Genomic DNA, 17362 nt, shown 5'->3' with positions numbered 1-17362 from the left:
TGAATAGGCCTACCTAAATGACAAATCCGTACTTTACTCTCGTATGTCAGCCTACACACCTTTATATGGAATTTTAATGTTGATCATTACTTTAAAGTTGTCAAAGAATAACTATATTTACCATTTATAACATTCAGTGTAAGGCTAAGCTAAAAACAGAAAACATAGTCCAACCTATGAACACCAACACCAGTCAGGATCTGATCCAAAAACACAACACACAGCGAAAAGGATTAGAGTAAAGAACTTGACTGACGATAACCTGAATGCGGTTTCCAGTTCCACCTTTTGATAACCATTCAGCTGTGTAACACACTGTATCGTGTTCCAGCTCCAGCTTAGTGTATCAAAGCAGCTCCCAGCATCTGGTGAAGGGTGGAGCTGTCATAGCTGTCTCGTCAAATACACACACCAATGACTGTCAGGTAGGTTGGATCATTTTAGGCCTCAGAATAGGGACAATACCGTAGCCTGAGGCACTGCGGCTATCCCCTCTTTGTAATGGAAACATCTACAACGTCAACGCTACGGAACAGAACAGACAGGCCATGCCAAATAATGCTTTGATATTCTACTTGTAGAATGCACCTGTGCATCATTGGCAGCTCGTCATTGTTCCTGCCGGTTTTACGTGTTTGCACAGCTGCCTGACTTGACTGTTCTTTGGAAGGTGTATTGAACGTTGTTGTATCTGAAAGGTAAAGGTTAAGTCTAGCCAAAATATTAGGGTGGATAGATTTACAGTATAAAAGTTAGAGTAAAATCTCAAACTGAGTAACTCAAAGGTGGAGAGGCATAGCCTTTACATATTTTGTTTGCCCATAGTCCATACGGATTTGCCTGCTTGTAAATCACACCTCTTTGTCTTTACATGCAAAAGACAGGTCAGGGATTAAGATACAGTATATTTACCTTGTAATAAATATGCTTTGGATAGGTCTTCATTGGCCTCCTCTATGATAGTGTAATGTAATGTTGAGCTTTTACTGAGTACACTGTACTAGTGTATTTACTTTCTTTTTATTGTCACATACACACCGGATAGGTGTTTTACGGTGTCAGCCATTGTAATAAGGGGCCTGGAGCAAATTAAGGTTAAGAGCCTTGCACAAGGGTACATCAACATATTTTTTACTGTCGGCTCGGTATTCGAACCAGTGCACTTTCGGGTTGCTGGCCCAACGCTCTTACGGTTAGGCTGCCTGTCTTAACGAACAAGGGGAAATCCAAAACAAGGCTCTCTCAATGCAGATGAGACAAGAATATTAGCCTCTTAGACCATAAAGTATTATTCACCCCCCACCACCAAAACGGACACTTTAACCGTAAACAGCGCTGCAAAAACAACAAGGCTACTGTACCATTTCGAACTGCTTCTAGTCTGTCGTCCATCCACAAGGGCCGCGTGCGGTGAACGGGTGAACACCCGCGAAATTCACTGAACTAACTCCTGAGGCAAACGGAACCAGGTAATCTCAATGGCTTTTCTAACAAACACTAACAGTAGGCCCCATTTGCTTTGTATCTATTACCGGCATTTTATCTGATATCGTTTGTTATTCTGACTTTAGAGAAAATAGGTTTGCCTTACCTGGCTTTTAGCTTGCAATGTGGTTCGTGGCAGATAGTCTGGCAGGAAGCAGAGGGTCGCCAGAGTAGTTAGCTAATTTAGCTAGCCCAAAAATGTAACGTTGCCAATGTTTATTGTTCCACTAAAAGAGTACCTCTTGCGTCTGGTGATATTTTAATTAGAAATTGTGCACCAATATTGAATTTTAAAAGCCTGTTATATAAATTGAAGTGCCATTTAAAATAGACCACATGTACAATTCAATCAATTAGATTAATATGAATAAGGGCTTGATAAAATGCCCAAATTCAGGATTTTGACATGCCCTGTCAACACTGTCTCTTCTATAAAGATTTTAAACCATTTAATCCCAACATTTATCCCAAATTACACCACCATTGTAAAGCCCTAGTTATTTTGTTGCTTTGACAAAGTCATTTCTGAAGATCATTATTTATTTAATGTGATTAGTGATTCATTTACGTCAGTCCCTCATTTTAAGGTCAACTCTGTTTCATGAACTGAACACTCATGAAACTAGTACTTTTAAAGTTTTTTTTTTAAAGAAACATTGAACATCTAATAGTTAAATCATAGAGTAGAAGCTGGTTCTATTCTATGTCAAATGTTGGGTGTTTTGTGGTGGAAAACTGAGCGGGTTGAGCATAACAACCTGTTACCCATAGACAGGCTAGAAATGTTTTAACAATTATAATTTTTTAAAGCTTGCATTCAATTGACAATCCTGTTATGATCAACCCTGTTACGGTCAACCCTGTTATGGTCAACCGTGTTACTTTATTTGGTACTTACTGTAGTTTGACTATTTTTGTATTTATCCTCTTGAGATGGGAAAACATGTTTTTTTATGAAGTTTAACATTTTCTCTTTATGACAATGTTAAAATTAGGTAAAATCAAAAGTTTGTTTTGCCCAAGTTACACTTCTCAAAAGGCAGTGAATTGGTGGAATGACCCATTTACTAACTCACACAGGTAGAATATCTGACACGTGTGTTTTCTATTCATTTTATTTCAGCAACTTAGACCTTAGAACTGGATAAACACTTGGAAAATGGCATACAGCAGGCAAGCTAAGGACTTTGTTGCCATTTCTGATTTACATCCAAATACAACACATCCGGTGAGTCATGTGATATGATACAATTGTTACAGTAACCTAACTTGTGGGTGGATACACCGCCTTGAAAAAAACGATTCAACTAATTTGATGTCTTGAAGTGAAATAAACTGTCAAGACTACAACAATCATTTTGAATTGTGACTGTTGTATTGATTAGGCTAAATTGGTTTGAAGCATACAAAATGTTGAAATATCTATTCTGTTTTTCAGAGAGTGGCTGGAGTCATCATTGGAAAAACTGATGTCAAAAGCTTTCCAGACAGGAAAAGTTGAGGATTCAATTTCATTATATTTCCCCCATCATTTAATATTGGTGCATACTGGCATCAAATAGTCTAAATACAACTTCCAAGTATTCATGTAGTATCACTGCTATCAAATTCAGTGATAGCCTGCTGTCCACTGAGGCCTCCTGCCTTTGTCCTCCCAAAACATAGACTTATCCCCAAGGCATGCCTACGCTGTAGCCTACTGTGCTCAAGTTTATGGCTTGCTCACTAGAACACTCTACTGGCAGTTTTCTGAACTGATTTCTGGCATTTCAGGTATTGGTTTTGACAGATTCACTTTTGGCTTCACAATCAAGGACTCGCCAGACTATTTCATTAATGTATCCTTGTGGGGCAACGATGGATACATCAATGGACTCTCTAACAGCTTCCGCATAGGAGACTGTGGTAAGATTATGCATTCAATCTATGAAGATGTAAAATAATACATAATGTAGAAACAATGTGTTCGTCTTTTTGATAATTACACTAATGTATCTGTATTTTACCCCCTTCAGTTATTATAGAAAATCCTTTAGTTGCTACCAAAGATCCTGAGAAAGAGGATAGATTCTGCCCCTCAACTCCCAGGTGCAGTGTACTGAGTGGTTAGTTCTCTTTTTAAACATGACTATACTCTAGTAATACAAGTAACAAAACCAATTTCTCTGTTTCAGCTTCTATAGGTTGCTGGTGAGTGAAGCTCACTCCCAGCTATCAATTGGCTCTGACATAGAGATGATGAACAGGCTGCTGCCTCTGCTCCACCTGCCTGTGAAGGACTCCCGGGACTTCTACTCTTTGGGAGACATCGTGGCCAACGGACAGAGCCTGGACAGGACCATCATTAACATACTCGCCGCCGTTCGGTCGGTAAGATCTGAGAGTGCATTGAGTAAAGTAGGTCTTGAGGAGGGTAGTATCCGGTACACTAGTGTGACTTTAGACTATCATTATATAGTTGTATCTATTAATATAGGAGCCACAAACTAGGCCCTATTTTCACATGTCCAGTGGCATAAGTACCATATGTATTGGAAAAGCTAAAAGCGTTTCCAAACCACTATTTCTGCCCTCCAGATTGCAGAGCCAAAGTTTTTCACCACGGCGGACGGACGCAAAGGGCAGAGGCTAGAAGTGAAGCTCTTTGATGATTCAGTCACATCTTTTCCCTTAATATGGTAGGAATTATACCACTGTACCCCACATGTCTTCAATATCCCCATCCTCTCCCCTGAGTTAACATAACCTTTGTATCACACAGCTGGGACAGAGAGGCCATTCAGCTAGTTCAGACTCTGATACCAAGAGAAACAGGTTGGTATAGAGTGGACTCTAATTCTTTGTGAAATGGAAATGTGAGATTTTGTGTTTGTTTTAGAATGTCATTGACTGAATAAGACTTTGTTGTGTACTTTAAGTGCTCTTTATCTCGGATGCCAGGATTGGTTTTGACAGCTTCCGGAACTGCATGACAGCTACAGTCAATTCTAAAACCATAATCACTGTCAACCCGGGTAAGGATATCACTTTATTTGGATTGATCACATCTGTTTACAACACATTCTCCATTGAGACACAGTAGACAATTGTTTTCAAATAGAATATTTTAATTTTCCAGTACCTTATGCTGTAATTAATGTGATTCTGTTTTGAGATACATAAGATACAAAGGAAGCCAGCCTTCTGTTCAGCTATGCCAAAGAGGTCTCTGAGTCTGGTGTGTTGCATGAGGATGACAGGCCTGGAGATGTGCCTGGTAGGTAACAACCATGACTGTAGTATTATCATACAATTGAGACTTTGCACATTTAAAAAATGTAACTAGGCAAGTCAGTTAAGAACAAATTCTTATTTACAATGACGGCCTACCCCAGCCAAACCTGGACCAATTGTGCGCTGCCCTATGGGACTCCCAATCACGGTCAGATATGATGCAGCCTGGAATTGAACCCAGGACTGTAGAGACTCCTCTTGCACTGAGATGCAGTGCCTTAGACCGCTGCGCCACTCAGGAACCCTAATCAGTTAGGCCAGAGAAGAAGAGGCAAAGCAAGAAGGTTAACTCCACCCAAAATCTGTTAATGAAAATAAGACCGTGAAGTGAGGAATTTTCAATGAAAGAATGTCAAATTTGGTCCAACAAAAAATGGAATTGCTAATTTGCTACGTAAGGTTTATTTGATATAATAGAAGTTTGGTAATGGTTAGGTTGGTACGAATGCACACTGATATAGGTGGATGCACGTGGAATTTCGGCAAGTTCTGAAAGAAACAACTTTATATCGGAGTGTTGCCTGTTGTTCACGCGCATGTCTGCCCTCTCATTGGCTAGAATGGCCCCACCTGATCTCGCTTCCTACCACCTGCGTTCTATCTTTGAGGACATGTGTTTCCATTGTTAGAGCGGTAGGGTTGCAAAATTCCAGGAACGTCCAATAAATTCCCTGGTTTTCCCAAAATCCCGGTTGGATCAATCGCAGATATCAGGAGGGAATAAGCAGAAGGGCCGGTATCCTCCATCCAGGATTTCTGGAAAACCATGGAATTTATTGAAAGTTCCCCGAATTTTGCATATAGAGCAGTCACTCGACTATCATGTCAATATAATTTTTCTTCTTCTTATTATACCTTTATTTCAACAAGGAACACAGACTGAGACCAAGGTCTCTTTCACAGCTGGGCCCTGCGTATACATGTTTACACATACAGTTGAGGTACAATGATTAAGAAACTACACAAGACAAACAAATCGATCACAGATAACACAAAAAAATACAGCAACATATTACATTTACACACAGGTCATTCCCCTAACAGCACAAGAACTTGCATTACCCGAAACAGTTACAAGCAATACAAAAATAAAAATCCTCCAATAAATATTTAAAATGGGCAAGGGGGACAAGAGTCTCAATAATAGGTAATCTTTGGTTAGGCCTACATGTATGATTCTCTGTTATTGATGCCACTGTTCTCCTCTCTCCAGTGGATTCTATCAGTGATGTGTATACAGTGAGCCAGCTCAAATTCAAAGCCCAGGAGAACCCGGAGGTGTTCTGTGGAATCACCTACAGCTTCATCTCCAAACTAGATCTAGACACCTCTGTCTCTAAAGTCATCAGAAGCAGGTGGTAAGTTTAAACAGTGGATACACTTTGACACATGATTATTGAATTCACCATTTCTCAGCAAATCCCACATTTTCTGACTACACATTTCATCTCATTGAAACGTAACTACATTAGCACCCTTTCTTTTTCCTGATTTACATATTGGTGCTGGTCTCCTCCCTGCTCAGTTCCAAGTGCAGGTACCAGGTGAATGAGGAGATTCAGAGCTGCTCCAACACAGCCTGCCCTGGGGGAGACCAGCCTCTGACTGTGACGACAGGGTTTGATCTTCTGGTAGATGTGACAGACCACACAGGAACCCTGCAGTCCTGCTCCCTGAACGGCACTGTCGCAGAGAAGACTCTGGGATGCAATGTGAGGGGAAATACAATATATAATAAGTGGGCTTATGCTGGATTTGTGCAGTTGCCCTAATGTGGTTGACAGCTCTGCCCTCTTTTGTTGCAGCCAGAGGAGTTTGTGAGTTTAACAGAGGATGAACGAACGGCGATGAAATGGAAGATTCTCTTAGAAAGATGCAAAGTATATATCAAGGTGTGTAAAATCCTTATGTCATTGGTACTGATTAGCTTTGAAAAAGTTTTGAATGAACCTGTCAGTGGCAGCCTTGTCAAGTATTTTTCTCAGAATTTTGAGGTGAGGAACATAAAAAAATGTCATTCTACTGTATCTTTCAGATCACTCCCTCTCCCAAAAGCAGAAGTGGAATGAGAGGCAATGTCCTGCAGTGTTCCCTCGCTGATCCAGGAGAAGTGAAGCAGAACATGTCTGCCCTGCAGTAATCACATTTACCAGTTGTGTGGTTGGGTCCAAGTGTGGCGAGTCCTTCAGTAGCTTTCTCATATTAGGTGAATAATGGTTGAGATGCACCTTTGACATGGCTTGTGGGTTCTGTAGTTAGGCCTAGATAGAATGTACACATTTTTCATATTTATTTCCCTTTATTTATTTGGTATTGTATATGTGCTGTAATGTACTTTATTTATGTGTATAGTGATAAATATATTTATATATATATTTATAGAATAAAACTAATTTTGAAACCATTGCATTATTCTCTAATGAGCTTGGAGGCCTATCCAGTTTACTGTGCAGATACAGTTGAAGTTGGAAGTTTACATACACTTAGGTTGGAGTCATTAAACTCGTTTTTCAACCACTCCACTAATTTCTTGTTAACAAACTATAGTTTTGGCAAGTTGGTTAGGACATCTACTTTGTGCATGACACAAGTAATTTTTCCAACAATTATTTACAGACAGATTATTTCACTTATAATTCACTGTATCACAATTCCAGTGGGTCAGAAGTTTACATACACTAAGTTGACTGTGGCTTTAAACAGCTTGGAAAATTCCAGAAAATGATCTGATGGCTTTATAAGCTTCTGATAGGCTAATTGACATCATTTGAGTCAATTGGAGGTGTACCTGTGGATGTATTTCAAGGCCTACCTTCAAACTCAGTGCCTCTTTGCTTGACATCATGGGAAAATCAAAAGAAATCAGCCAAGACCTCAGAAAGAAAATTGTAGACCTTCACAAGTCTGGTTCATCCTTGGGAGCAATTTCCAAACGCCTGAAGGTACCACGTTCATCTGTACAAACAATAGTATGCAAGTATAAACACCATGGGACCACGCAGCCGTCATACCGCTCAGGAAGGAGATGCGTTCTGTCTCCTAGAGATGAACATACTTTGGTGCGAAATGTACCATTCAATCCCAGAAAAACAGCAAAGAACCTTATGAAGATGCTGGAGGAAACAGGTACAAAAGTATCTATATCCACAGTAAAACAAGTCCTATATCGACATAACCTGAAAGGCCGCTCAGCAAGGAAGAAGCCACTGCTCCAAAACCGCCATAAAAAAAGCCAGACTACGGCTTGCAACTGCACATGGGGACAAATATTGTCCTTTTTGGAGAAATGTCCTCTGGTCTGATGAAACAAAAATATAATGGTTTGGCCATAATGACCATTGTTATGTTTGGTGGAAAAAATGGGGTTGCTTGCAAGCCGAAGAACACCATCCCATCCGTGAAGCACAGGGGTGGCAGCATCATTTGTGGAGGTGCTTTGCTGCAGGCGTGACTGGTGCACTTCACAAAATAGATGGCATCATGAGGCGGGAAAATATGTGGATATATTGAAGAAACATTTCAAGACATCAGTCAGAAAGTTAAAGCTTGGTCTCAAATGGGTCTTCCAAATTGACAATGACCCCAAGCATACTTCCAAATTTATGGCAAAATGGGTTAAGGACAACAAAGTCAAGGTATTGGAGTGGCCATCACAAAGCCCTGACCTCAGTCCTATAGAAGATTTGTGGGCAGAATTGAAAAAGTGTATGGGAGCAAGGAGGCCTACAAACCTGACTCAGTTACACCCGCTCTGTCAGGAGGAATGGGCCATAATTCACCCAACTTGTTGTGGGAAACTTGTGGAAGGCTACCTGAAACTTTTGACCTAAGTTAAACAATTTAAAGGTAATTCTACCAAATACTAATTGAGTGCATGTAAACTTAAATAAATAAATAAAAGGTGAAATAAATCATTCTCTACTATTTTGACATTTCACATTCTTAAAATAAAGTGGTGATCCTAACTGATCTAAAACATGGAATTTTTACTAGGATTAAATGTCCGGAATTGTGAAAACTGAGTTTAAATGTATTTGGCTAAGGTGTATGTGAACTTCCGACTTCAACTGTATATACGAAATAACGATGAGACAAGATTCTGGAAAACAGTCATGTTTGATGTGAAGCACATTTGTGACTAAAAATGATTATACACTACTAATCTATCTTGGACAGATGCACATAACATAAAAAGGTAGTAGCATTAACCGAGGATCTTATGCAATTATGCAAGATATTAGTTCTGCGTGTCCATGATTAATACATTACAGTCAAGTGCCTATCAGACTAGCTCTTGCGAATCCAAGGGGCCATTCTGGCCTTGTGTTCCCACACCAAGCGTTGACAACGGTGCGACCAGCGTACGAAAGTCCTGACGCTCTGCCCACATATAAAAACATGTTACTTGCGATACGGTTTACAAACGTTTTGGAACATTACTTTAATATCAAAAATAAATATTTTTTGGGGTGACAAGGCATCGCTCTTCTTGTTTATGGAAGAGAGAGAGATTACCTGTTCTAATTTGATATATAGCGTCCCCGAATACCTGTGTGTAACGGAAGAAGGACGTCAGAAAAGTGTTGTAACTGAAAAATACTATTGGCTGCAACTGTGGTAAAACAGTGTACAGTAAGTGGATATTTTGCATTTGTGAAATTATTTTTATGTGATATGTAAGTAGCGGGCCTTATGTTTCTAGAACCGCAATAAAGGTGAAATAAAAAAAATCACGTTTAGATGGAGTATCCGGCTGTTTTGGCTGCCAGAGACAGTTTACCTCTCTCTGAACAATCTCTTGTGGACAGATGCACAAACACATAGTAGTAGCATCTGACGAAGGACTGTGGGATGCTATGACTAACGAGGAACTTATTCTAGTATGCTTATTTTTCATCACTGATCATTTGGTTAAATCACGATTTCGCAGGCGCTCGCGTCTTTCGAATTTCGGAAGGGGTGGGTACATTTCGACCACTTGTTCGAAACTGGTTGTTTCCGTTTAGAGAGGTGGAGACCTCCTAGTGTCCTTGGTGCATTTTATAACTACATATTCCCCCAGAATTTCATCGAGCATATGATGTGACTTTTTAATTGTGGGTGTCTGAGATTACCTCTGAACATAGGGGTTGGGTTCCTGCCAACTACATTGCAGATGCATGCCAAATTTTAGAACGCCTGGACAGGTATTTAACATATCAGCTAACCAAATCATATGCCACAGCAATCTGATTCCCGACTGCACAGTCAATGACGTGACACTAAACCATTGGTTGATGCAATGCAACGCCTGCCCTTCTAGTCGGCATGAACTCAACCAACAAAAGGACACAGAGTTTCTAAACCCAGAAAAGCAACATCGTGAGAATTCCATGAACGCTTGCAAACAGACCAAGCAGACCTGGCCGGGGTTTGAGAAGAGGTGAAAACAATATTCTCTAGTTGTACATTTTCTCAAATTCTAAAGGCACAACCTAAATTCGAGCCAATGTTTTATGTATTTGAATATGTTATTACTCCAACCCCGTGAAAGTGACAAACTGACGCGTTTTTTAATGTTCGTCAAATAACGAAATGAGTGACTGATTTGACGGCCGCACATGCGCAGTTTTGACGCGAGACGCCCGTTAAACCCGATGACATGTTTCTGGCACGAGTTTAGCTTGACAAGGTTGCCATGAAATGACCTACTCGTGTGATCAGGGATTTCTACTGGAGAAACAGTTTCTGCCTAACTTGATCCTGTACTGTATTGGAGAAGGATATTGGACGTTAAAAGGAGTAGCTAGCTACAGTATACGACAACGTCGTTATCAAGGTCCCATTTTTTTTTGTCTTTTGATTCAAATAATTTAATAACAGTTTGTTTGTTAATAAAAAATCAAATACATGCCCTTACCCACCATGCAATACAATATTGTCAGTATTCAATTAATTATACGGTCATATTTGCTACCAAAATTCTGATCTGAATTAATGTATGCGCAGAACATTTTATATTGATTAAAATATATAGGATCGTTAAAGGCATCAAATTGATGTAATACATTTTTCAAAACACAAAGCCCATTGGTCAAAACTGCATAAGAGTTCATTTTTGGCGTCTGTGATTGGTGCATTGACACACACCCTCGATAAGTCTCATGTCACCAGTCAACCACAGATGGAAGAGGGAACCTTATAATAAGTAATCTTTGGTACGTAGCCTACAGTCCCACCCAAACATGGCTGATACAGAGACAGCCGAGGAATCTTCTTCAGGAATTTTGCAAGAAATGTTCACGTCCCCGTTGAATTTGAGTCTGCTTGGCCTCTGCATATTTATTTTACTCAGAATCTTCTGCGGAGACAAGCCTGGAGATATGGGCGAGGTTGAGGAACCTCTGCCTAAACTCAAGAACAGAGATTTCACTTTAGCGGAGCTGCAACCGTACGATGGGCTTCAAAATCGAAGAATTCTCATGGCTGTCAATTCAAAGGTGTTTGATGTAACCACAGGAAAGAAATTATACGGGCCAGGTAAAAGAAGTTGTAGGCTATTTACATTGGTTATTTCTGCTCAAAGGAATGGTTGGCGCAACTGTAGCCAAGTGGCTTGCCCAGTAAACTTAATACATACGTGTCTTACTTTGTGTCTATTGAGTATGTGTATAACTAGTACGACCATTCTAAAACGCCACACCCCCTTCTTCTTCATAAATCATTGCCCGCGATCGAATTTCACAACACGCGAGCTGCAGCCTCGAGAGACCGCTGACGGGCGTAGTTCTTCCTGACGTCGTTATTCCGGGTAATCAGAAACGGAACAACGGAGCCCTCTGGCGGAGGTGCGGCTACACAAGCTGCAACTAGAGTGTTCAACCGAGTTGGCATGTGCTAACCTCTCACGGAGTTGATTAATCATGCCCTCACTGAAAATATGTAGAAGTTGCATATATTCTCAGTCTGTATAATAGGGTAAACTATTTATCTTATTGATGTTCCTCGCTTTTGAGGTGTGCCTCAGTTCTCTTCATGTCAATTCAGAACAAATAGCTTGAGGTGTAATGTTCAATTCAGCCAGACCAGATAGTTGCACAAAGTAAGGCTTGTTGAGGCCTATTGAAGAGCAATAATAGGCCTACTGGCTGACTCTCATTCCAAGAATTCTTATCTTTCAGTCTCAACATCGAGAATAGAGGGCTTGTTGTTGGGCTATTTTTGAAGCCATCTGATCTTAGAATAGAGCAAGGTATGTCTGTTGGAGGGTGGAAGTTTAACTTTATTTTCATCAAATTTAAGAAACAGTGCATACTTGCTTCATTAACGGGGCAATTTGCAATTGCTACCTCAAATTTTGGACTTTTAAATGCATTATATAAATCCATTGATTGAGATAAAAGTTTGGTTCTTGAAGAATATAATTGATAAATGCCTCATGTGCTTAGTTGTACCCATCAGAACCCCAAATAGAAGCTTGTTTTACTCCAATGTTTGTAGACAAAGTAAGTAAACATGGTTAAAACAGTTTTATATAGTTTTAAGATCATGGATGGTCAGTATTTGCATCCATAGCTATGTCTATGAATTTGAGTGGGGTTACATTTCTCCAGCCTCATCCTTCTAATTTTTACCAAAACGGGCTGGGTGGGCGTATGCTTTTGTTTCCAACGGCTGATTGCCGCTTTAAATGGTAGTCATCAGCAAATGTATAAACCTTGACAAATAGTTTGTCTATTCACAATCACATTTCAAATTAATCTCTTTGTCTGTGTTGTTCTCCAGTGGGTCCATATGGATTGTTGGCTGGTAAAGATGCCTCCAGGGGCCTGGCCACTTTCTGTCTGGAGAAGGAGGCCCTGAAAGACACCCACGATGACCTCTCGGACCTCAATGCCATGCAACAGGAGAGCCTCAACGAATGGGAGACCCAGTTCACCCGTGAGTTAATGGACGAGTTGGTAGAAGTTGGTACAAAACACTTTAGATACTGTGTTTTCAACTTCTACCTCAAGCGAAATGGACCTCTTGCAGTCAACATCACATGCACACACTCCACTCAACAGAATGTAGTGCAAACTGTTGATGCACCTCGTGGGGTGTCTGTTTCTGCAGTCTGTTTCTGCTTCAGCCAACACCTCTTTGGTCTGTTGTTTTACTTGACTATGATAGAAGAGTTAGCTACAGCATATTCAGTATGGCACCATACCTGGGCATAATGTCGTAAACAGTACTTCGCATCAAATGAACACCTTCAATCAATTACATTGAGTAGTGCTGTGAATTGAAACCCAGACATGGGAGGCAGTCTTTGTAGGCTAAGGCTAGTAATTACAATGTCCTAGAGCTCAGCTGTGGTGTCGTGTGTAGCGAATGTCTCTCAGGAACTCAATGTTCTTTTCTTCTACTTCCTGCCTTTTACAGAAAAGTATGACTATGTTGGCAAACTTCTGAAACCTGGAGAGGAACCCTCTGAGTACACTGATGACGAGGAGGTCAAGGACAAAAATAAGGACTAGAACTCACAAGTGCACACAGGAAATTCAGATGCTTTAATTATTTTGGATAATGTGATGCATATTGGCTTGTGCTGTGGCCATTGAGCGAAATGCTTTCTCCTGGATGGCTTTTGCATTATATCAATGTCATGGACCATCACCTCTTATGCTATGTTCATATGCCACAGACCTTAAAGCCGCAATCAGCAGTTGAAACAATAACAAAGCATTATCAAGCCCCTGTTTAGGTAAAAAAAAAAAAAAAAAAAAAAAAAATGGACGCAGCGACTGACCATCCATGATATAAATGTATAGTTTTAACTATGTTTTTAGGCGAAAAGGGGTTTGTTTACATTTACTTTGTTTACACACATTGGAGTAAAATAAGCTTATATGTTGGGTTCTAATGGGGTACGACATTTTAACTATTGAACTAAACTCGTGAGGCATTTATGTTATATTTGGCAAAAAATAAGGGGTTAATATCATTCAATTATAAGTCCAAAAGTGGATGTTGCAACTGCAGATTGCCCCTTTAATTTACCAAAATGCACCAGATTTTTATGTTCAGGTTACAATAACTTTTGAATACCGTAGTGTTTTTGTAAAAGCAGTATACAGGTAGTATACACCTTTCTTGTATTTCTCTACATGTTTATTTTTTGTATATGGTGATGTTTTGTATGTGATCTTGCCGGATTGTTTCTATATTTTATTGTTCATTTAAAAAACAAACATCTTGGGCTACCTATCAAACAATCTTTTGTGTATAAAACCAGTAGATGACGGTAATACCACGGAGGGGAACCACCAGGCCACCTAATGATGGCTGCCGGTGTGGCCATGAGGTGGGGGTAAGATGGTGGACTGGAAAAAAAGGAGAAAATTGGAACATGTTTTGAGTGAATATGGATTGTTGGATCACACAGAACATTTGGAAGAGCTACAGAAGCAAATTGAACGTGACCAGAGTTGGGATGAATTAACTGTGGTGGCAGGTGCGGTGAAGACCGTAGAGTTTGAGCCTCATCATGATGATAAAGATGATTCTAGCCCAGTGGGGATGAGATTTTTGGAGAGAATGGATCCTTGCCTTCTGGCAGATCCATATGTGATGTCAGGTTGGGTGGAGAAGAGGTTTGGGAATGTTAGGTCGGTGAAAGTGACTTGAAGTGGAATCATTTCCATTTTTTGTGTTTCTGTCATCCAGAGGGAATATGCACTCCGCATCACACGACTGAGGACAAGAACTGTGACTTGCTTTCCTCTCTGGAGCAGGGCGCCGCTGAAAGGAGTGATAACTGGAGTGCCGTTAAGTGTTGAGGAGGATCAAATGAAGTTAAAGATTCTCAGTGTCTGTGACGCCCGCCGTTTGGTGTGACGCAGACCCGGTGGAGAGTGGTGAAACTGAGAAGACACTGTCTGCACTACTGAGTTTTTATGCAGAGTTTTTACCAAATAAAGTCAAGTAATGATGCCCGTTATCCAATGAGAGCTTTTGTCCCAAACCCATTACAGTGTTGTAGGTGTCAAGGTTATAGTCATGTTGTAGGAGGGAGATTCCTAGATGTGAGAAGTGTGCAGGAGGAAATGAGACAGGAATGTGTAGTTTCTGTGGAAAAAGTTGTGTATAAACTGTAGGGGTAACCATGGTGCTGGAGATCAGAGGTGTCTGGTGAGCGAAAGGCAGGTTGAGGTTGCCAGGATCAGAGTAGTGCAGAAGGTGTCATGCTGAGGCAGTGAAGAGAGTAGTAGAGGAAGATGGGTCCAAGGTGAGGGATCCTAAGAGGATCCCTGTGAGTAGGCCAATAGAGAGTGATAGGAATAACGTGCTTCTGTAAGTTTTTTTTTTTTTTTTTTTTTTGCGTTCATTGCCATTGCTGTCAACTTTACCGCAGGAATGGATCATGGATCACAGAGGATAGATGTTGCGGTGGCAGCTGCAGAGATGTACTTGGGTGTACGAGATTTTACTGAAGAAGAGTTACAAGGTGTTTTGAACGATAGTGTCCCGTCCTTCCAGGCTGCTGGCCTTGTGTCGGATCAGCCAAAGTAGTGGTAGGACAGTTTTTTTTCACAAAGTGTAATGAATTCATACTACAGAATAGTAGACTGATGCACAGCCAATACAATAGGTGGCTGCATGCATCTATAACATTTGTTTGCGGACCATCATAATACCAAAGAAGAAGAAGGCAGAGGTCGGATGGTGCGTTGAGTAAAGTTTATGGAAATTAGTGTAAAACTGTAGCATTGAAGAATGGCGCAAAACGGGTTAAAGTTGTTCATAAAGATAAGACTCGGTTTGATAATGCCTCATTCTTGTTGGAGTCATTTTTCATAGATAAAAATGTGATTTTGGGAGATCCATTTGCGGTCAAGGAGAGAGTGGAGGGTGTACTGGGAAAGGTGGAGTCAATCAAACTGACCAGGAGTGGTATGGTATTGATTTATTGTATATCACAAGAACAAAAATAAACTGTCTCTGGGAGTTATCAGAGTATGATGTAGAAAGCTTTGATTTTTTGAACAGGGTGTCATCTCTGGCGTTGTGGTGGAAATTAAGGCTGAAAATCTAAAGCACCACGTTCCACGTACCAGGAGTAGTGGATGCAAGTCCATTGAACCTTATGGTGAATGGAAGAAACAGTGGCGACCTGTAATTTTTTGCCTGTTTTGCATGTTATTTTGGCATTAATACGTGTCACAAATAATTTTTCAAACAATGTAAAATACATATATTGAGTTAATAAAGCCACATACAAGCTTTCTTAAGGTAGCTCCGAAATACAGGTGTTTCAGCTTAGCTCAGTGCTTTCTGTGGTGGAGGGGCAGCCAGCGGAAAATACAGTGTAGGGGTTGGTAATCTTCTCTAGTTGCGCTGTGATTGGCTTAGTGTCCCCATGAGTGACAGAACACTATGTCACAGCAACATCTACAGGGAGAGCTAGAAAATTCAAGTGCTGCCATATAAACCCAGCAAAAAAGAAACATCCCTTTTTCAGGACCCTGTTTTTCCAAGATAATTTGTAAAAATCTAAATAACTTCACAGATCTTCATTGTAAAGGGTTTAAACACTGTTTCCCATGCTTGTTCAATGAACCATAAACAATTAATGAACATGCACCTGTGGAACGGTTGTTAAGACACTAACAGCTTACAGATAGTAGGCAATTAAGGTCACAGTTATGAACATTTAGAACACTAAAGAGACCTTTCTACTGACTCTGAAAAACACCAAAAGGAAGATGCCCAGGGTTCCTGCTCATTTGTGTGAACGTGCCTTAGGTATGCTGCAAGGAAGCATGAGGACTGCAGATGTGGCCAGGGCAATAAATTGCAATGTCCATACTGTGAGACGCCTAAGACAGCGCTACAAGGAGATAGGACGGACAGCTGATCGTTCTCGCAGTGGCAGACCACGTGTAACAACACCTGCACAGGATCGGTACATCCGAACATCTCACCTGCGGGACAGGTACAGGATGGCAACAACAATAGCCCGAGTTACACCAGGAACGCACAATCCTTCCATCAGTGCTCCGACTGTCCCCAATATGCTGAGAGAGGCTGGACTGAGGGCTTATAGGCCTGTTGGTTGTAAGGCAGGTCCTCACCAGACATCACCGGCAACAACGTCGCCTATGGGCACAAACCCACCGTCGCTGGACCAGACAGGACGGGCAAAAAGTGCTCTTCACTGACGAGTCGCGGTTTTGTCTCACCAGAGGGGATAGTTGGATTCACGTTTATCGTCGAAGGAATGCGTTACACCGAGGCCTGTACTCTGGAGCGGGATCAATTTGGAGGTGGAGGGTCCGTCATGGTCTGGGGCGGTGTGTTACAGCATCATCGGACTGAGCTTGTTGTCATTGCAGGCAATCTCAACGCTGTGCATTACAGGGAAGACATCCTCCTCCCTCATGTGGTACCCTTCCTGCAGGCTCATCCTGACATGACCCTCCAGCATGACAATGCCACCAGCCATACTTCTCGTTCTGTGCGTGATTTCCTGCAAGACAGGAATGTCAGTGTTCTGCCATGTCCAGCGAAGAGCCCGGATCTCAATCCCATTGAGCACGCCTGGGACCTGTTGGATCGGAGGGTGAGGGCTAGGGCCATACCC

The 17362-nt window shown here is 41.1% G+C and overlaps 2 protein-coding genes across 2 annotated transcripts; both read left to right on the top strand.

The window, feature by feature from the left end:
- The first annotated feature begins 1191 nt into the window (after positions 1-1191).
- Positions 1192-7156, top strand: meiob (meiosis specific with OB-fold). Its single transcript, XM_024436532.2, has 14 exons — positions 1192-1469; positions 2609-2713; positions 2924-2981; positions 3259-3390; positions 3501-3573; positions 3660-3855; positions 4063-4163; positions 4247-4299; positions 4404-4499; positions 4649-4741; positions 5972-6116; positions 6284-6470; positions 6564-6650; positions 6794-7156. The coding sequence occupies exons 2-14, from the start codon at positions 2645-2647 to the stop codon at positions 6896-6898; spliced, it is 1395 nt and encodes a 464-aa protein (XP_024292300.1). The 5' UTR covers positions 1192-1469; positions 2609-2644; the 3' UTR covers positions 6899-7156.
- Positions 7157-10908: 3752 nt separating this feature from the next.
- LOC112258975 (membrane-associated progesterone receptor component 1) lies at positions 10909-14712 on the top strand. The gene is made up of 3 exons (XM_024433658.2): positions 10909-11277; positions 12523-12678; positions 13162-14712. Exons 1-3 carry the CDS (start codon positions 10983-10985, stop codon positions 13254-13256), a joined length of 546 nt encoding a protein of 181 aa, XP_024289426.1. The 5' UTR covers positions 10909-10982; the 3' UTR covers positions 13257-14712.
- Positions 14713-17362: the final 2650 nt, after the last annotated feature.

The sequence above is a fragment of the Oncorhynchus tshawytscha genome, linkage group LG27 (genome assembly GCF_018296145.1).
Source record: "Oncorhynchus tshawytscha isolate Ot180627B linkage group LG27, Otsh_v2.0, whole genome shotgun sequence".
Classification (NCBI taxonomy): domain Eukaryota; kingdom Metazoa; phylum Chordata; class Actinopteri; order Salmoniformes; family Salmonidae; genus Oncorhynchus; species Oncorhynchus tshawytscha.
Note: the sequence above shows the minus strand (reverse complement) of the source record. Positions and strands in the feature narration are given on the sequence as shown.